This window comes from Clinocottus analis, unplaced genomic scaffold (assembly GCF_023055335.1).
Source record: "Clinocottus analis isolate CAN_PGR_092001 unplaced genomic scaffold, fCliAna1.0.p SCAF_10, whole genome shotgun sequence".
Lineage (NCBI taxonomy): Eukaryota > Metazoa > Chordata > Actinopteri > Perciformes > Cottidae > Clinocottus > Clinocottus analis.
The window spans coordinates 7,468,092-7,488,535 of NW_027175821.1; the positions used below are offsets into that span (position 1 = coordinate 7,468,092).

General features: G+C 40.6%; 2 protein-coding genes across 8 annotated transcripts; both read right to left on the minus strand.

The window, feature by feature from the left end:
• Nucleotides 1-586: 586 nt before the first annotated feature.
• On the minus strand, nt 587-4,539 carry gcna (germ cell nuclear acidic peptidase). Its single transcript, XM_068590015.1, has 13 exons — nt 4,382-4,539; nt 3,994-4,093; nt 3,520-3,709; nt 3,357-3,429; nt 3,202-3,245; nt 2,987-3,062; nt 2,815-2,885; nt 2,295-2,717; nt 2,052-2,190; nt 1,808-1,946; nt 1,530-1,665; nt 1,169-1,373; nt 587-1,043 (listed from the first exon to the last, which is right to left on the minus strand). The coding sequence occupies exons 2-13, from the start codon at nt 4,081-4,083 to the stop codon at nt 812-814; spliced, it is 1,818 nt and encodes a 605-aa protein (XP_068446116.1). The 5' UTR covers nt 4,084-4,093; nt 4,382-4,539; the 3' UTR covers nt 587-811.
• A 936-nt stretch (nt 4,540-5,475) lies between these two features.
• On the minus strand, nt 5,476-19,517 carry LOC137790708 (UDP-N-acetylglucosamine--peptide N-acetylglucosaminyltransferase 110 kDa subunit). 7 transcript variants are annotated; one of them, XM_068585196.1, is made up of 22 exons: nt 19,134-19,517; nt 17,139-17,289; nt 16,244-16,487; nt 15,853-15,921; nt 12,449-12,565; nt 12,151-12,230; nt 11,625-11,853; nt 11,359-11,499; nt 11,129-11,229; nt 10,684-10,837; nt 10,194-10,295; nt 9,892-10,089; nt 9,426-9,584; nt 9,166-9,255; nt 8,888-9,013; nt 8,607-8,777; nt 8,361-8,477; nt 7,938-8,108; nt 7,369-7,521; nt 7,040-7,292; nt 6,751-6,874; nt 5,476-6,670 (listed from the first exon to the last, which is right to left on the minus strand). In XM_068585196.1, the coding sequence occupies exons 1-22, from the start codon at nt 19,168-19,170 to the stop codon at nt 6,490-6,492; spliced, it is 3,168 nt and encodes a 1,055-aa protein (XP_068441297.1). In that variant the 5' UTR covers nt 19,171-19,517; the 3' UTR covers nt 5,476-6,489. The 7 variants fall into 7 exon arrangements, with proteins under 7 accessions (XP_068441297.1, XP_068441289.1, XP_068441281.1 ...); XM_068585188.1 differs by having other exon boundaries at nt 9,910-10,089; nt 17,139-17,319; XM_068585180.1 differs by having other exon boundaries at nt 17,139-17,319.
• Between the last annotated feature and the right edge of the window lie 927 nt (nt 19,518-20,444).

Sequence of the window (20,444 nt, forward strand, 5' to 3'; positions counted from 1 at the left end):
TCAGAGACGCTCTCCTCTCTTGAGCATTTCCAGTGCGCACAGCGGACACATGGTCTTTCTGATGACTGATTGAAGCTGAATCTACTTGTCATGTGCCAGCATCACAGGCCCTCCATTTACTCAGCTCCCCCATGTCGACACGTTAGAGCTCAGGCATACAGAGGACAGTGATGTGTCAACAGCCGGTGTTTGTCATCAGGGTCACCTTTGCATATTTATACAAAAGGTCTGGGACAATATCGACGCATTGGTACAGATTCGTATTCTACCTGTCAATATTTGCCCGATAGCGGTGGTAGTCATGGAAAACATAACACCGTCTTCTCACACATAGACATTACCATATTTCAGAAAGATATGTCAAAGTTGGACTAGAAAATTAAGTCTCTTATGTTACTTGCAAGTCATTTTTAACCCTACAATTATTTGTGTGGAAAGAGCAGAAACTGTCAAGACATAAATGTAGTAGGAGTTAATTAAGTGGATTACTATGAACCCTTTTAAAACCACGGGACAGAAAAAATAAAATGGCATATTGTATCTTTAAAATCTATAATGTTTTCTGGAAGAAAGAAAAATCAAAATGTGCAAAAAACATTTCAACTTTATTTATAGAGTTCATAACAGAAAGATAAAAAAAAAGTCAAGTGTGGATCAAATGAAACAATTACTGTACAGAACAAACACAAATAATGAATTATGAATAATCACAGCTTCTAACTAATAGAAGATTAGTTGACTGAGGTATTTCAGAATGTGAACATGTTGTGCATCTCAGTCCAGTGCTTCAAGTACAAAAAGTAACAAGATCTCAGCTTTGACTGAGTTTAGTGTTGGAGGCAAAGTTTGCACTAAGTTTCCGCATCACTTCCGCGTGGCTTTTTCCCGATAGCTCCTGTCGTACCGTCCCAAAGTTCTCTTTGACAAAGTTGGCAAACGCTGTGGGAGCACGCGGCTTGGCAGGCGTCAGTAAGACAAGTTGTCCTGTGCAGAGGGCACACATAAACCTCTGCGTGTCCAATGACTTGGAATGACGCCCGATCCTGTGAAGAATCATGCCATACATTACTCAGTGGGAAGTGGCACACAACTCTGTCAATGCAAGGTGGGTACTAACTAACGATGGATAGTTAATGGTTTGACTCAATCTGAAAAGAGTCACACGTACTTGTTCTGGCAGCGGGTGCACTGGTACTGGAATTTGTACTTGATGTCATAACTGTGGCAGCGGGTGACCATGGGTAGCTCGGGATGCGCCAGGGTGGACTTGCGCGCATACAGCTTCCAGAAGTTTCCGTGCCCGTCCCTTACACCATTAATCATCCAGGTTGCAGCGTGACACATCTCATGAATCAGTGTGTCCCTGAGACGATCTAATGATGGGCAACAATGACACTGTGATGAAAAGATCCAATCCAATGTAAAACGGAGGTCACGATTTTACGATGCATGACATCACATATTTACATTCAGGCACTTTCAAGCAGACAGTTTATTACTTTCATATTTCTGTCTTACTCGAGCATTACCTGCAGAATCACAGACTTTCTCTGACAGTTCAATGCGGGCGTAGCGGTTCCCTCCACCTCGCTCCTGACCCGTGATACAGTAGCCGGCTGTTTTACGCATCTTCTTATTCCAAGTCACTGACATATTAGTGGGGAGCTTGAAGTCATGTCAGACAAGGAAAAAGAACATATTTTACATGTTAATGAAGCAATTACACAACGTGCAATATGAATACATTCAAAATCGAGTGACCATTCTATGCAATTTGACAGAAAAGGGGGAAAACACTGTTCATCACCTTATTGTCAAACACACTGGTATTGAACAGCTGGTAAAGTCTACTGGTGAGTTCTTCCTTATTCTGCTTGAAATTGCGGCCAGAGTCAGGGTTTGATAAAGACTGCAAGAAGCACCCGGGGGTCTTACATGGCGCCAACCTAGAAAAGAAAGAACAAGTGAACAAGAGCAAAATGTCTGTATGAAAGACAAACTCAAGTGAACGACATTCAAGTCTGGATATAAAAACTGCTCAGTAGAGGTACCTGCTGGCGGGGCGGTGTCTGGGTTCCGTCTGACTGACGATGGGCTTCAAGATGGTGGATTTTCCAGGTGTCTTCACATTTAGAGGCGTTTCCCCAAATGTTTTAGAGGCTGGTGTTTCAGGTCCCTTTACAGGTGGAACTGACATAGGGAAATATTTAACCACAAAAGAATCACTATCATCAGCCAGAATGAAAACAAAAGCTAGTGGCTGTTTCAAAGATGACAATCTAAATAAAAGTTACCATGGGTGCTCTTCGGTGAGAATGTAGTACCAGTGAACTTGTTTTTATTTTTCAGTCTTTCCAGTAGGGACGTGAACTCCTCCTCCGAGCTGTCTGATTCATGCAGCTTAGAAGGTGCAGATAGAGTGCGCTTTGGAGAAGCCAGTGATGTTTGAGTGTCGTGGGGGAAAAAAGAAAACGGAGACTTGATGGAAGAGAAAGGCAGTGATGCAGAATGGTCCTCTTCATCACATCGCAGAGCATTATTCTTGTTAACCTTTGATTGGGTTTTAGGTTTTGAATGCCGAGTCCTCCAAGTGCTCTTGATCACAACATTATCCTCATCATCATCATCACTGTCACTAACAAAGACCGGAGAGGCACATTGAGAGAGTGGTCTCCTCAGTGGATGACAGGATGCTGGAGTATTGGTCTTCTTAGACACTACAAAACAGAAGACACAAAACATCACATATAGTTGTGCGTTTCATTCTTTGAAATATAACAGGACGCCAGTACTGATAACGTCATTCAAAGTTACCTTTCAAAGTTGATTTTGGCTTCATAAAGTCATCATCTGATGAGAAGTCATCCACGATAAACTTTTTGAGGCTTCAGAAAAAACAAAAAACATGCATGTGTTTTTAAACACACATTTCCAGACATAGACAATGTGTTTTTTTAGGACAAAATACATAAATACAAAAACTCACCTATCTTTATCTTTACTCACACTCTCTGAGAGTGAAGTGATTTTCTTGACAGTAGGAGTTTTCACTCGTTGCAGAACTTCAATGTGCAAAATGAAAATACAGAGAAAGGTGAAGTATATCACGCTGTTTTCCTCGTCATCGAACTGATGATGACTAATCTATTGTCAGTGGTTAAAGATACAGACAACTGCACCCAGAAGAGAAAGGTCCCTTACATGTCTCGAAACAGTCGTCTTCATCTGAGCTCACCACATGTGAACTACAATAAAAAAAATAAAAAATGATGAGCATAGAACTATCACTCACCCAAACCAGAAACATCATAAAAATGTTGCTTAATGACGTATTTTTGAGCATTCCATTTTTATACCTGTCTTTCTTTGCAACACTAGATGGTTTCAGAGGGGCAGGTTTAGCTTTTGGCGTAGCTCTTCCTGTGAGAACTAAGAAATTAAAGTGTCAAATTAACAGATTAGTGCATTAGTGTACTTGGAAACAATGTCATATAATTCAGGAATATGACTTCAACTCACAATCGTCAAAATCATCATCACTGGACTCAATCAAGGGATTGCTTCTGTAATTACTGGTCTTGGAGTATTGGTTCTCCTCTGAATTATGTTCACTGTCAGAGAGGGAAAGCTGGACTGGAGAAGACGACTGAGCTACAGATCGATGCTCACTTGTGGCAGTATGTCGAGTTTTGCCAATCAAGCTTATCAGCTAGAAACAAGACACAGACCAGCATTATGACATAATAAACAAGCCCAAGATATAAAAGGAGCTGCTACTAAAGATTATTTGCATTACAAATAGATCTGCGGATTATTATGCTCGATAAATCGGTTAAGTATTCTTTTTATATTACTCGTTTAATTCAACCAAAAATCAAATCATAAATATTTATTCCCTTTGCTAGGATATACGGCAAATAAAAGCACAATAGCGTCGCATACGAGTACTAAAAATACTTCTCGACAAATACAATTATTGACGTGTGTAACAACCTCTTTCTCGGCGGTGTCCAGGCCTTCCTCACCACCCCAACCCAACTTTTGAGCGACTCTTTCAAACAGGCTGCGGGTCTCTTCGTTCATTGTTCCTGCTCTGTCAAAACAAACCAATACGACGTTTAACATTTAAAGTCCAGCGCGAGGGTCAAACCTTTATGCAAACACACAGTACAGCTAAATATTGCTAAAATAACCAAAAAACCTGTAAGTTTAACTAACGCTAATTAATTCGTCTCTAAAACCGCACACGCGCTCACGGTAAGACAAATGTTAACATTACCGTTAGCAATACGCTCGCTAACTTAATTTTTGGAATCGAGCTGACATTTTAAAAATGAATCATTTTTTCAAATAATATGAATGTAATTTTAAATATGATTACCGAAAGCGCTTGTACTGTTGTAAATAAAAGACGTGGCGGTGATAAACGGAGATCGAAGCGAAGGTAAAATTCAAATATTGTGCTCCATGAGACCGGAAGTTGTCGAGATGACGTTCCCGGAACAGACAATTTAAAACTTTGTGCAACAAGTTCTGCTCCTCTGCTGCTTCCGCCTGCTGCGGGTCCATCTAACTGCAGTAAGAGTCGTTTCCGGTTAGCCGCCCGTCAAAATAAAAGACTGAGAACTGAATAACGTTTACTGTTTTTACAAATACAAAGTGAGATTTAGAGAATGCTGCCCTCCACATGTGCAATATGATTATAATTATGATAACAATAATTCTTATAGAGTATTAATAACACTAATCCTTAATATAATCATGATACTTATTTTAACATTAATTTTGTATTTACTGTATTTTACTGTAGATTCAGATTTTTAGATTTCTTTGTAAATATTGCACTCCGTTTACTGTTAAATGTTTGTCTCAATGTTAAATGTATGCACCTCCTGCCAGTACAAATTCCTTGCATGTGATAGCGTACATGGGAATAAATCATTCTGATTCTGACAATTATAATAATAATTAATTCGTTCATCTCTTTTATCCATTTATAATGGTTATGTTGCATGATATATATTCTGGCACTGTTAGGACTGATTAGATGGAAGAACTGGGAGTGAACGAGTGTTCCTCTCTATGATTCACCATAACGACACAACGATCAACTCATTGCTTTGCATCAACATTCATAAAGTGCTTTGACTTGACCGTAAATGCGTAAATGTGGGCATGTAGAGCCTGAACCAGTTGCGTACATTAACATTTTTGATTTAGGATGTATAAAAGGAAATCGCTCACTGGCAGACATACACAAGGTTTTATGAATTTTTTTACTGTACGTGTATTACCTACTTAGTGCGAACGCAAACTTTTAGTGTGGATCTGACACACTGTTACTTTTATGTACATTTGTCATTTACAATCATCTCTACCAAGCATTGTATGCTAGCCGTTTAAACAACGAAAAGGTTTTGGCTTTTTTTACTTGTTCCTACCAACAACTAAATCAAGAAACTGCTTCAGACAATATCAGAGTTCTGCCATCTTTTTATTCTTTTTAATCATATTTAGAACTTTGCGGCATCATAGACAGCATACAGTTAACAGACAATACAAAAAGAAACAAAAAAACGCTTAGAAAATACTTACCTAGGCCGTTCCTGGTTTGTGTGATTAAAAAACAAGATCAATTTGTGAACAGCTTTGACATCTAAACTGAAACGTATGCTCTTTCCAATGAATTGAAGCTCCTTTGACCAGCTTTGTCCAATCTTTTTCACAAGCGTGGTCTGACATCAAAACAGGACAACAGCCATTGAACATATTCCTCGACTGACAGAATTAGTCAAATCTGGCTCTTGGTGAAGGGAAGAAGTCTTCATTTAGATCACATTCCTCAAAACTTGCACATCTACTTATTGTAGTATTTAAACAGTTTAAGACAAACTAAAGAGCAATCTTTGTCGCAATGCAAGTTTTACAATTGCATGTTAAAGCTGATGGAACTTAAAAGTTACAACGATGCAACATTGTCTTTTTAAAACACAACACTCTTAATCCATTTATAAATAGATCAACAAGAAATAACGGCTGGGCATTCTCTCCACAAGCTGCAGGTAATCCTGTACACACACTGACAGGTGAAAAAAAAAAGTCCACACATCCAAATACAGAAGGGTTAGCAGGGCATTCACAATCCTCTCATGCGCACTAAATATACTGTGTTTTAGGACAAGAGTCTCAGACGAGATGCCAGAAAGTCTTAGGCTGCATCTGGCTCAGGAAATGCAGGTGTGATGAAACAACAGATGTGATGGGGGAAAAAATGTGTACATCGGTAGGCTCCTTTACAAATAAGAGTCCCAATTATATTAGATGAGAGCAATAAAGCCAATCATTGAGGGAGAGGGTTGGAGTGGACACTGACCAGTCCAAGCAAGAGTGTCAATAATGGTTTAAAAAAAGAGGGGAAAAAAAAGATGGTGAGGACGGCTGGACTTGACTGGGGTATAAAAAGGGACAAAAATGCAGCGCGTTTCCAGTTCAGGCATTTTCACTGGCCTCTACTGAATGGATATTGATCAGGGGTTCCGGCTTTTTGCCATTGCTATGGTGCTCCCACATCTGCAGATACAGCCTCTCCAGGTCAATCGTGTACTGCTTGGTATTGAAAAGAGGGCTGCAGATTCGCTGCTTCCAAACGCGCGCTCGGACCATCTTCAGGCTGATGGAGACAAATAAAAAAGTCAGAGTTTAACAAAATAGTTTTTTTTCCTCAAAAGAAGTCGATCAAATTTTACTTACAATTCCATGTCAGAGCCCAGTTTGACTGCTAAGTCCTCATAATCCTGACGACTCTGTGCTATTAGCTCAGGGCAGCCCAGACAGTTGAGTTGTGAGGCAGCCACACGGGAGGCAAGGGTCTCACCTTGAAAAATACATTTTACAATTAAAAGGCATACATGGTATTTTGTCACAGGAAATCCAACATTTTCAAATTTGTTAAATGGCTGCAACTGCAGCGTAAGATTGACTAAAACATTTGTATCAAATGAGTAACAGTTGTTAGTCTGTCCCTTGATAGTTTCCTAACCTGGCATGGTGACCATGGGTGTTCCAGCCCAGAGAACATCCATGCCTGTGGTGTGACCATTGCACAGAGGAGTGTCGAGACACACATCCGCCAGCTGGCCCCTTCTTACATGCTCCTCCTTGGGGGCCACAGGAGAGAAGACTATGCGAGAGCCAGGCAGACCCATATTCTGAGCGTACTGCTGGATGTTGGGCTCGCCAACAGCCGGGAATCGAAGAAGCCACAGCACGCTGTTGGGCACACGCTTCAGGATCTGCAGGGAGAGAAGAGTTTTAAAACAGCACAGAGGAACATCCAAAGAATTTTTTAACCAAGTTTACCCAACTTACGTTGGCCCACATCTGAAGAGTCGGGGGGTCAATCTTGTAGAGCTGGTTAAAGTTGCAGTAGACAATGGAGTCTTCTGGGAGACCATACTGGGAGCGGGTTGTCACAACAATTGTGCGTGGCACTTCCTCCCCAGTCGCAGCTTTGTTGTTGATCTAAAATGGGGAGAAAAAACAGTATTGCTTGGAGGCGATTCATCTTTATGCTGTCATCCCGGAAAGTTACCAAGTGGTAAAGATCTCAATTGTTTAAGCCACTTGATGGTACTGAGCCTACTGGTGATAATATTGTGGTTGAAAAGCCAGGACAGTATTATTCTTTTTTGACAGCAAATCCATTGTGCCACCATTTCTCTAACAAACAGCTCTGGTCTTCCACTTTACTTTCATGAAGTCATTGTCCCCGCAAGGCCAGTGTCACAGACTAAAACCCTATCTGTTGAAACGACCAGGAAAAGCAGCATGCTAAATTGACACTCGTCTTGTTTCTGCATTTTTAGATGTTTTGGACACATGCTATACCCATCAAGATTCAAATGTACATGGACTAGTGTCCAATTTAAAACACATACCTGTGTGGTTGCCAGGCCATTGCTGACAGTGAAGCCATTGATTGTGACCTGGATTTGGCCTTGGTTGATCATGTTGATGATCGCTTCAGCTGCTGTGTTCATGGGGATTACGGGCATAGACAGAGCTCCGTTTGTGTCCCCAGTAGTTTCCTGGTTGTTGTCACACTTCATCTGGTTACAGAGAACAGTTTCAACTTAAATGCAAAATCATTCAACAATATGATAGGTTCATAATTTATCACTTATTGCAAATATTTTAACCCAGAAAACTTTAACTGAATCAGCAGATATTGGCAAATATTGTCAGAAAGAAATTACAAAGTTATTTATTGTTTTGCTCAAATTGCAATTCACTAGTTCACTGGTTTTTCATTTACATTCTTATAATAACAATTTCTTCGTCATGACATTTTCTGAACTCACCTTTATCACTTTCACATCTGGCAGACTGTCCAAATAAGCCTTGAGATCAATACCATTTAGAACAATGCGGTTGTCAAAGATATGTCCATTAGATTTGAAGTCAATCACAGCCTTTTTCTGTGGGGCCAAAAAATAACAAATATTTGAATACATTTTACGGCGTTTCCTGTTTTGCGTTTGTTTGGTATTTAAACAAGACTCTCAGCTCACAGATGCAAACGGCAGAGTTCGACAGACTGGACAAACCTTGAGGTGGGGGAACATGTTGGCGTGGTCTCCGATGAAGAAAGTATGGGGCATGTAGGCCAGTTTCTCAGAATACTGGTCAGCGACATCCAAAGGTGATGTTTCCTTGTCAGAGATGATGTAGTCCATGAAGGGAGCCCCACTAGTTCCAGGGTAACCCAGCCACATAGTCTGTTGAAATGACATTGATATGACTGAAGATGCAGTTATGTATTTGCACATGTAACATTTATCCCCAAGCTACCACTCTGTGTCTATCAGGAATCATATGTATTGCTCACCTGAACGGGGGCAGGGCGGAGGGCAAACAGCTCATTTCGGGCTCCCTTGGTGTATCCGTTCATGTTGACCAGAACGTGAATTCCATCCTGGTGAATACGATCAGCTGCCTTGCCATTGCAAGGAATCTGCAAGACAGAGGTTCCAGTTTTAGTAAAAAATATTTGTTTTTGACATTGTATACAGCAACACTTATATTCAAATGAACAGTCAGTTAAAAAAAAAACATCACTAAAAATGTGAATAGACACAAGAAGCATCTCTAGATCTTAACAGTTACCTGTGAGAGGTCTGTGAAATGATGAGCCTCGGCTACCACTTTCACACGGAAGTTGGTACTATCATCAGGACTGAGCGCATAGCAGAACACCTTGGAGGAAAAAGAAAGTGGTGACTCATACGCTCAAATTTACTTCCACGCAATTTATCAAATATTTCAGTCCAATACTGGCAAGACCATACATTGTAAAATGTAATATATTTACCATGTCAGTCAATGTTTAAATTTCTAAAATGTATATTACAATTGAGATCACCTACCTCAAATTTCTCAGGATTGTGCATTCCAGGAATGGACTGCATGAGGTGGGAAGTAGGGTGGTTGCCGAAGTCAGAGCTGACGTAGCCAACACGCAGACGACCACCGCTAGCTTTCAGGTCCTTTGGATGCTCAAAAGCAGGTTTGTGCAGTGCATTAATCTGTAGAATTAGAAAGTGTAAGAATAAAACTACAGCAGGATAGGCAGTTACTGTTTCACATACTGTAGCAATGTTGGAATAATCCATCAATAACAAACATTGATTCATCAAAATTCATGTCCAACTTTAAACCATAACCCTGGCCCTGCAAGCAACCCATTCACCACCAACTTTCACCTCCCATCTACAAAACTTAAATACATCCATTATCTTGCCCATCCCTTACCTTCCCCATATCCCTGCAGACAGCCACTGCCATCACCAGCCACCTTCCATCCCCCCCAAAAATGAATGAAAGTTTACTTGCTTTGATCAGTGCGTGTACCTTGTCCAGACAAAGGTTTCCGTGGCGTTCAGCAATGGCCTTGCGGAAGCCGTGAGAGAGTGGATACAGCATGCTGTGGTGTGGGTGCACTGAGGGCAAGCGGTTCTTGTCCAGCTGGTCAGCCACGATGCTCACAAGCTTCTTCATTCGCTCATCATAATCTGTCCAGTCACACACAATCTGGGAGTGACAAAAATAAGACATTAGAAAGTTTACTTTAATTCAACAGGAGCACAAAATAAGTAACTATTGTATGTACTGTAAATCCATTGCCATAAATATACCTGCAGACAATGTGCCAAGTTGCAGTAAGCATCAGGGAAGTCCGGCTTGAGTTTCAAGGCTGTGCGGTAAGATGCAATGGCCTCTGGGATGTTTCCAGAATCCTAGTCAATAGTCAAAGGACAATATTACAATACAAAATCAAAATGCATTACATCACACATAAACAGATGGGCATGTATGCATGAGTGTGTATTCTGCAAGAAACTCCACAAAGCAATCATGTTCTTTAAAAAACAGTAACATTGCAATTATCCTTTCCCTTTTAGGAACTAAATCATCAGTTGCCTCAACCAGAAATGAAGGTCTTGACGGAATCAATTAGCCCTTCCACTGTTATTGACTAATTCTAACTGTTTATACATATGTGCAAATATAATTGACATGTTATTGAGAAAATGATTGCAATGTCATTGCTGCTGGCTAAACCTGGAGATAGGTAGGGCCTTGTAAGAGAATATTGCCAAAGATAAAATCAAGAATCATTCTTACCTTGTGGATAGAGGCCAAATTACTGTGAGCATCAGCAAAGGCAGGGTTGATCTGGATGGCACGGGTGTAGCATTGCAGCGCTCCCTGTACATCTTGCATTTCCTTTAGTGTATTGCCCATGTTTGAGTAGGCATCAGCAAATGTAGGGCTAATTCTAAAAACAAACAGGAAGTCTGGTTTACAACACCATCACTCAACTACATTATGTGAAAATTGTACTTAGTTTATGACCTTCTACTTTCGAAAAGACTGCACATGGGAAAAATAACCATCAGGTTAAACTCTACAGAACATGGACATTGTACATATTAACCAAATGAATATCTGAGTGACGTGGCCTCACACCAATATCATCAGGTGAATTGAAGGTTTTGCATCAAATATTGTAGAATAAAACATTAATCCAAACTAGGTCAGCAGGTATCTATAGCATATTTTTACAGACCTGATGGCCTCCTTGTAGTGCATGAGGGCCTCCTGCAGTTTCCCTTGCTGCTGCAGGACACTGGCAAGGTTGGAGTGAGCTGCTGCAAACTCTGGGAACACCTGATTTAAAAAAAAGGGGTTACTAAGAATAATTGTACATAAATAGCATGCAAAATTTTACAGCAAACATGATGGTCTCTTTGAACAGACCTATTCGCAGCAGAAAATATCAGTCAATTTTTAACTCACCTCAAGTGCTTTCCTATAGAGCTGAACTGCATCTTCAATGTTGCCCTGCTCACGCTTAATATTGGCCAAGTTGTTAAGAGAGTCTGCGTGGGTTGGACACAAACGCAAGGCTGTGTTGTAGCACTCTTCTGCTTCAGACACCTAGGAAAGACATTCACATTTTTAAAAATTACATTCATTAAATTCCTTCTGAATTTTAGAGACCTATTCAAAAATGGTGGTATGTCAGACTGTCTTGAGAGGAGACATACAAAGTGCTGCCTTACATTGCCTTTCTCCTTGAGGGCATTTGCCAAATTGCAATAAGCATCGGGGAAGTGGGGCTGCAATTCTATAGCGCGGCGGTAGGTGTCAATAGCCAGATCAATGAGGCCTTGCTCGTAGTAAACACAAGCCAGGTTTCCATGGACAACCGCGTGGTTGGGGCTCAGACTCAGGGCTCTTAGGTATCCAGCCACAGCTCTGGAAACAAAAGATAAGCCATTCATGGTCCAACTGCAAAAATGTAGACAATTTTATATCATTTCATCTATTCGAGCATACACAACTTCAGTTCTAAAAATAAAGCAGAAAATACAGCAGTTGAGTTCCAGCCATGATGAATTCTGAAGGTGCAATTAATCTGCCCTGCCTTAACAATGGTATGCGAACAGCTGCAGGAATTTACAAAGTTCTTGACTCATTTCAAATTCCACAAGGTGTGGTAGGGTGGTGCTTTTAAAAGACAAAAGATTAGACATAGATGTATAAAAGGGAGTGTCAAACTGTACACTAGGTCATGTTAAAACTCACCTGTCAAAGATGCGGGCCTCTTTCAAAACATTTCCTAAATTGATGTATGCGTCAAGGAAATTTGGGTCCAGAGTCACTGCCTAAAAATTTAAACCAAGCTTAAAAACATGGGACAACAAGAATATAGACCACAAAGTAGCAGGATGCAAAAATCAAGATTCTCATTCTTTTCTAAAGATAATTTTCACTGATAATCTCGCTGTTATGACAGATGTATGTATATATTTGATGCGTGCACACTCACACACCACCGGTTTTCCAGTTACAATCGAGAGCCCTAAAAATGTGTGCAACTGACCTTTTCAAAATGGTGTATAGCCAGCCATATCTCTCCTTGAGCATTGAATACACAGCCCAGGTTGCTCCAAGCCACTGCAAAGTTGGGCTGAGTCTCAATGGCTTTCAGGTAGCATGCCTTCAAAGGGTTTATAATGAAAAACCATAGGAAAGGAGAAGAGGTAGAAGGGGAGAGGTATAGTGTGTAGAGGGGAGGGATGGTAAAATAAAAACAAATAAAAGATTGAGAATAAAAGTAAGAAAAAACAAAAAGGGCAGAGAAAGCAAAATTAGTGACTAATCTCCATTATGGCAAAAAGTGAGTCTACAGCATGGGCTCGCGTGTGCATAATTCTGCTGCGCTAAGCTGCATTGCTTTTTCCTACGCTGCGCGGATCCAACCAAAACCCACACGTATGCCCTCATCCATCAGTTATGACCACGTTCTCACCAAATGAAGTGGTCCCCACAGGTACAGTATGCTGTCCTTAATAAAATAAACTTTGTTTAGTTTGACCCCCCAAAGTAGGACATTATATTAAGATCGAGAAGAAAAAAAAGCGCCCAAATTTCATGTGGGTATGATATCTCACAACCTGGGATGTTGGACAGTTTGTGCAAGTGATGGTCCCTGTAATGCATGCGCAACAAACGCGAGCGCGTGGTGCATTTATTGCCACCACCACAATGCCCCATGTCATGCCGTTTGCTTGACTTTGCGCATAGCAAAGGTAATTTTTCGCTGCTGCGCTCGCTAAATGGCCCGGTAAACAGCTGCAGACCAACAACCCCTGAACACCTGCAACACCAGACTAGCACACACACTCAGCACCCATAAAAATCACAGAATTTAGGGGGGGATTGAGGGTTCAACCAGTGGCTACGCTGGGATGGTAATATAGGGGGCATTTGGAAATAAACAGCCAATAAGAAATACAATGTTATGGAATTGGTCAAACAGTTTTACTGTATGTAACAAAATTTGTGTTTTTCAACATCGAATTATGTCTGAGATCGAGGGGCATTTGGGAGCGAGGCTGGTTTGAGTGGGGAGAGGTCCGCAACCAACAGGCCAAAGGGAGTGAAGGTTTGTGGGTCGCACGCTTGCGCTTTCCGCCTTTTTGGTAGCTTGGAGGATATCGCTGCGCGGCCCCTGCGCTACTGTAGACTCACAGCGCACTATCTGCATCATCAGAACGCTGCAACTCCAAATAAAGAAGGAAAAACAAAACAAAATAGGAAAAATAAACAAGACATAAGAGTTAGAGGGTTCTTACTTGTTTTTCACGATTATTGCTTCCAAATCCTAGTTTCTTTTTACTTAATAGTGAATTGGGTTATTAGTATAGCATATTTTAAGAAATGCTCACTGTAATTTGTTTTGCTACTTTTTTTCTTTTGCTCTTCAAAAGGAAGCCACAAGACAGAGGAGCATGAAGTGAGGTGGTTTTTCTTTTGTTGTCAGTTACAAACCCGTTACCATATTTTTGGACTTTGTCAGAGTTGTGGCCGCAGCTGGCTGGAAGAAGAGGAGAGGACTGAGGCTGCCCTAGTGTTCCTTTCCGCCAGGCACCTACGCAGGAATAGTGTCTGTCACCCACCTGAAACCTTCTAAATAACAATATCAGTTGTGGAAAAACCAAAAGAGACAAAATCAGAAAACAAGATCGTTAGTAAAAGTCTTCAAACAATACATTCGCTTTTAAATATGGAAATAAAACAGGTTCCTCCAAAACACAAACATTAAACAGACTATACTTAGGTTCTCATCCATGCAATGACAGTTCATTTCAAAGAAAACAAAATAAATGCTTTTGGGTAAGTGGGAGGGAAGAAAGGCTTTGATATATTTAGTTTCATCAGTTAAATATAGGTTGAATTCAGGTTTCATATTAAACTAAAGGAGGGCAGTTACTGGCTTGATCTTGGCCAAATGAACTGATCCCATTTCTTTGGGAATAGTATTACATATTTGAAGGAAAAGGGAAGAAGTATTAATCATTTCTTTACGCATTTTCATTGAATCTTTATAAATCTTTGATTTCGTTATCCTGGCTTGCTTTCTTGAATCCTGGCCAATGGGTGGGGAGAAAGGTCTGTGGTGTAATTATTGGCATTTGGAAGCCTCCAAAGCTCTGAAATAAAGAAGTCATCGCTGTTGCTGCGCGTGCCTGTCTTTCTAACCCAGCATCTGACGCAGGTGGTGGAATGCAGATTGCGAGCTGTCTGCCTGACGACACTTGGAACCATTTAAAAAGGCACTTAAGAATGAGCATTCATTCATAACCCCACAGTTTAACACTATTCAACAGCAGTGGATATCAGTTAGATAGCCAGCTGAATTTATTTTTTATTTATCAAGCTTAGTCAAAAGAAGAACTAATGCAGGTGTGCTTGAAAAGCATGGTCACAGCACTGACAGGGCAACGCTGAAGGGTCAGGAAGGCAGCTCTCAGCGCGCACACTCCACCAATCCTTAGCGAGCGCGCGGGGGGTGGAGCGACAGAGCAGGGGAGCTTGTGACTCCCTGATGCTCCTCCCCACTCCTTTACCCCCCTCTAGCACGAAATAAGATGGCCTGTAACCACTGAGACAACTCCACATTAAACTCATCCCAGGGAGCCCCTTTATTTATATAGACCGAAGTCTTAAAATGACAAAAGGGAAGTGTAACCCACACTGGCAGCAACTCTACTGACAGCAAACTGAGACCAAAAGCTTGTCACTGGGCACTTGATAAACCATATTGGAGTGTAGTGGTTAGGTTAGAAATCATCTTACTTTTTGCACTGCAAAGATAAACTAGCTTCTCATCAGTTCATATATTCTTCAAAGACCGAGCCAGCATTTTCCCTCCAAAATCTATATGAAAATGCATTAGCCAAGGTTCAAAATTGACGATATAGATCAACTGTTTCAATTTAAAAACTCCAGCCTTTCTTCCTGAAAGGAGAGGGGCTGACCATTGGTAAAAGGTCGGGGCAAACCAAAGGACATTCGGACTAAAAGAGATACAGGTTGGGGACAAATGTGATATGTATACTATACTAAAAAACAAAAACATATCTAGTTGTTTAAAAAGGAAACACCAGAAAGTGTGTACTATGATTATATATATATATATATATTATTATTTTTTTAAACTTATCGGAGCCGAAAACCTTCAAAAGTAAGTATGAAATGAGAAGCTTACTGCAACTCCGAGAAATGAGATGTCCTGTCCTTCACTGGTCTGTGAGGGTTGAAGGGAAAGGACTTGATTTGGCTTTAAAATTTAAAAAAAGAGGAAACAGGAACAATATCTATGGCTTTTTTTTTGTTTGGTGTGGGGGCACTAAAAACAAAAGTGTATGTACAAAAATGAAAAGAAAAAAAACTACAGCAGAATACAAACATATAAACAAAGGCCAATGCGCTGTAACATACCTTGGCCTCTTCCAAACGCCCAAGGGCTTTAAGCAAGTTGCCCAAGTCACTACGTACACAATAAAGATCCTGTGGGAGGGGGAAACAAACATTTTAAATTTTACTGCTACAATTAACTGCAGATCAATGTTTTTGGTCAAAATATGTTTGCATTATTAGCAAATAGTTTGCTGTAAATTTCAAGAGTAACGGAACACCCACTAAAAGCCTATTTTTTTTCTGTCCGCCTGTAGTTTCACTTCTCACTTTACTGCGGTAAAATACAAATGTACTCCAGGACAACAGCTGTGGTCAGAAGTAAAACAGAGACAACTAGAGAGGGTATATAAACTGATTTTCAGCCAGTGTTAAGTTACTCTTAATGCATTTCAACAAATGGCACCGCACTTACAGGGTTGTACTGTAAGGCAGACACATAAGCCTGCACTGCTCCCTCCATGTCTCCTGCAGCAACCAGAGCAGCTGCCAAGTTGATGTAGCCATCAATAAAATCTGGTTTCAGTCTCAGAGCATGGCGATAATGCTCTATGGCCTCCTGCAGTTGCCCACGCTCTTTGTACACGTTCCCCAGGTTGGAGTAGGCCTCAGCCAACATTGGGTTCTGTTTGATGGCCAAAGTGCTGAAGTGAGCAGACCTGTAAAGAATGGGTACAGAATGGGTCACAATCCTGAAGAGAGCGGCTGGCAGTGTTTGCTGGATGCCTTGTGTAGCAGCAGCAAGAGGTGGATAAATATTGAAACAGCACTTCAAGATGAATAGACTTAAAATGCTGAAAATATGGATACATGACAAAGAAAACACAAAGTTCACTAACTTCCATTCTGACAGAGTCCATTATTTGAGTGCACAGAATACAAAGTTTAGTACCGCAAGCAGTATACTCCAAATTCAACAATGTATAAAAGACAAGTAACCCAACGGCCATTATTTGCTCAGTTCTTTGACAATAATACGACAACACCTGAAATTTAAATTATTTCGGAGTATACTGCTGGCATTGGGCACACTGGAGGAATAGAAAAAAGTGAACAAAATTGAATGTTTAAACCTGTAACTTGCAAGACCCGAAACCATGGCACCTGTAAAGCAAGGATATTGCCACCACCGAAACAGTGTTAGAATCACAAAAGCAACAGAGCGAGACCAAATCGAGCAACAGGATTTCCATAGGACCGATTAGTTGCTGTAATTGACTCCCCAGGCCAGATGTGTGCACTTAAAGTCCCATTATTTTCTGCCACTGCCTGCTGCTCAGTATGCGTCGACTCAGCTCCCCACACCTCACCTGTCGAGTCTTCGGCACTGGAAGTGGATGGAGGACAGGAGCAGCAGCACGCCTGTGTTATCAGGCTCCTGTCTCCAAAGCTGCATGCAGTGGCGCTCAGCGGCCTCAAAGTCCCCTGACTGATACTCCCGGTGCGCCAGCTCAGCCAACCCTTGGAAGGAAAGAATACGTTTTGTCGGTTCTGGAGCACCAACACATCCCAAGGAGGGGGGAAAACAACATGTTAGATGTGATGAAGAAATTAAAGCAGACAAATGAAAACAAAATTAAATAAGAGACAAATCTTAAAGAATGTTCCATTGCAAATTTCCATTTTGGGGCCGTAGATTGGATTAAAGATTAATTATCTGTTCAATATACCTAATTGCAGTGTTACTGTTTTTTTTTTAATGCATGACAAAATATAACGTTGTCATAAAATTGCATTACTTAATTGCAGAATACTGTTGGTAACAACTTTGGAGAATGAATCTCCTTTGAAGACAAACTGCATACACACTATATTGTATTTAGTGTATATGTTTCAGCAGTATAATGATTTTAAACAAGAACACTCAGCTGAAAGACCTCAACAAGGGCAGATACAAAGAATTTCCGAGCTACAGTGTGCTAGGTTTCCAGATCAGTTCCAATATGTTATAGTGATTAACAAAAAAATATATTAATGGGATACTATTTCAAATAAACCTCAATCAATGCATGAAATGTGGGTGATATACTGGGAGAAATTCAGAAGTTTTGACAACAAATTGACATTAAGGTTTAAAAGATCAATAAAAGCTTGACAGTACAGCCTTCAATTGCTTTTCAATACCAGTCTTAATATAGCAGACAGATTAGATTGTGGATATTGATTTACTCCTCATCCTGTGCGTGTTTTATGATGAACCATTGTTCTATTAAATATATTGATATAGATGAAACTAAAGAGTCACTTTGGGTCAAATGACACAGGGTGTGGCATAAACAACATGCCACAGACATGTCATGCATGCCTGTGTACAGAAAGATGGGTGGAGAAGCACTGATGTTTTGGGGACATGGTATAACTGGTGTACAGTGGATGCACGCAACGGCACACTGATGCCAGAGCACACTAAGATTATGGCAGATCAGGTTCATACACCCATAAACGTTACGTAATATGCTAGAACGTAGGATGGACAGCCTCGATTACATAAAGCACCCTGTCATAATGCAACATTAACCTTAAGCTAAATAACGTGAAGAACTGGCTGCATTCAGATGCACGACCAGTAAGCTCGTTTAGGATAAATACGAAAATGGTTTTAACACCAAAAAAACGTCATTAACCATGTGAATCTACGACAGACAATGACGTCTAGGCGGTCATTTTTAGAAGCGTGACTCTGCAGGGGCCGCGCGCGCTGGTTATGATACTGATCTCTCGCGCCTTCCAACAGATATCAGAACCCAGAACCATTTTTAACGAAAGGACATTTTCATTAAAGTAGCCTCGTGAGCGAAATAATACAACGGCATCGTTATGACTAGCAGGCACGTTAGCTTACTTAACAGTTAACTAGCTGGCGTCAATGAAAACTGTCTGAGGCTAAACCACAGACTGTATACGAGGGAATACCTCTGATGTTTGCACACTTGCCCGAAATGTAACGTTAGGCCGTCAAATAGACGCTCGTAAACTATTTCAATATATCCATTTCAGCCTGCTACGAATTAGCAACGCCACCTTACGATAGCGTACCAGGAGACTAAAGCAAGAATATGAGTGGAGGGGCATGAACTGGGCCTACGTTGCCAATAAAATGAGCGTTATGTATTGATATGTGTCAATACGTACTGCATTGGTGAAAACATAACCTTTGGTAAGTTACATTTGTTTGTTATATTAATCAGAATAATTGTGAGCTACTTTCGAGGCACTCCCAACAGCCAACATCCCGTTTTAACACGAGATAACGTCGTCTTCGCAGCTCCATTTCGCTAATGTTTAGCTTAATAATATCAACCAACCTGTGCTGTCAGCCACGTTTCCCACTGAGGTCGCCATCTCCTCAGTCTTCGAGTATTTCACGGTGGTCGTCAATGTGTCTTCGGGCAGATTACCGTTCCAGAGAAAGGTGTGCGACGAGCAGTCGTCTTTGTCGGCTGCGACCAGCAAACACGTTGCCAGGGAAGCTAAGTAACGTTAGCTAGCGTCCGTGAGACTTATCTTCTCTTTTCCGTGCAGCGCTCGGTGAAGCTCTTGCAGTGGTGTGTGAATAGTCGTGTATTAATGCATCATCTAACCTCTCTACAATCCCTAACAGCTAACCTCATACTAAAAACGTGCTATTGTGATTCAAGGTGGTTTCTCCTCACAACAAAGCTGCTGTGGAACATAAAATGGCGGAACTGGTAGAACTCGTTTTTTGAGAGAAACTAGTTCCGCCTATCGTCATTACGAAGAGACAAGCATGCAGAATTGTAATACATGTCGTATTAGCAAAACAATCATTCGTATAATTCAGGATAAAAGTAGTGTTTGCTAATCCGGCGTTATACATTTAATAGTTGAAAATAAAACGATTGGAAAATGATGTTGCGCGGAAGAACACATTGGTGCAGTGAGCCAGAGTGCAAGTCATATCCATATCAGAGTGTTCTTGAGAACATGTTCATGACATGGTTTGCTTATCGATTACAACATGGCATGACTTATAAATATGTCTGACATGCCCAAAGTCTGCAGTCTATATATAAGGTTACAGAACGAATAATACAAGATACTAACTTTTATGATTCAATCATGCATGCAGGCTTGTATTGTAGACTTACTTGTAGTGGGCTGTACATTCAAATGTACCTTACACACTTTTAAGTATACAGCTGTACACACTAAGGTACGCGCTTTTTTTTTATTGTAGTTACATTAGAAATGCTGCTCCGATTCCTAGAAACAGTTAATGTCAAACAGTACCACAAGTTAACACTGCAAACGTCTTGTGTTTACAAAGAGGAACTGGAACCATTTCATTAATTAGAACATAACTCCATATATTTTGCTTTGGTAATAATTTACAATAATGTAATAACTCGATTTCATTAGCCGTTTTGTGTAGCACATGTGCCATTCTAATGTCCAGGGGAATACAGTATTTTTAATTACATTATTTGTAAGATTGAATTATATAAAAGAAGAAAACTAACTAACCCTAACCCGCCCAGTTATCCAGAATCCTACTTGAGTGTAACAATATTGTTGATCTGTGATTGATGTTAGTATAAGGGATCTGGAGCTTGACCAAATATGTGTCCAATATAGGCATCCAGTGAAAGCAGTAC

Bases quoted from the DNA above. Each gene is read 5' to 3' on its own strand.
- gcna (XM_068590015.1), bottom strand. From the start codon at position 4,083: ATGAACGAAGAGACCCGCAGCCTGTTTGAAAGAGTCGCTCAAAAGTTG. The intron at 3,430-3,519 runs GTGAGTTGAAGT...TTAATTTCTTAG, and splicing joins TGATGATGATTTTGACGATT to TTCTCACAGGAAGAGCTACG. The intron at 2,718-2,814 runs GTAACTTTGAAT...TCTGTTTTGTAG, and splicing joins GCCAAAATCAACTTTGAAAG to TGTCTAAGAAGACCAATACT.
- LOC137790708 (XM_068585180.1), bottom strand. From the start codon at position 19,170: ATGGCGACCTCAGTGGGAAACGTGGCTGACAGCACAG. The intron at 17,320-19,133 runs GTTGGTTGATAT...TTGGTGCTCCAG, and splicing joins AAACGTGGCTGACAGCACAG to AACCGACAAAACGTATTCTT. The intron at 6,875-7,039 runs GTTAGGAAACTA...GTATTTTTCAAG, and splicing joins ACCCATGGTCACCATGCCAG to GTGAGACCCTTGCCTCCCGT.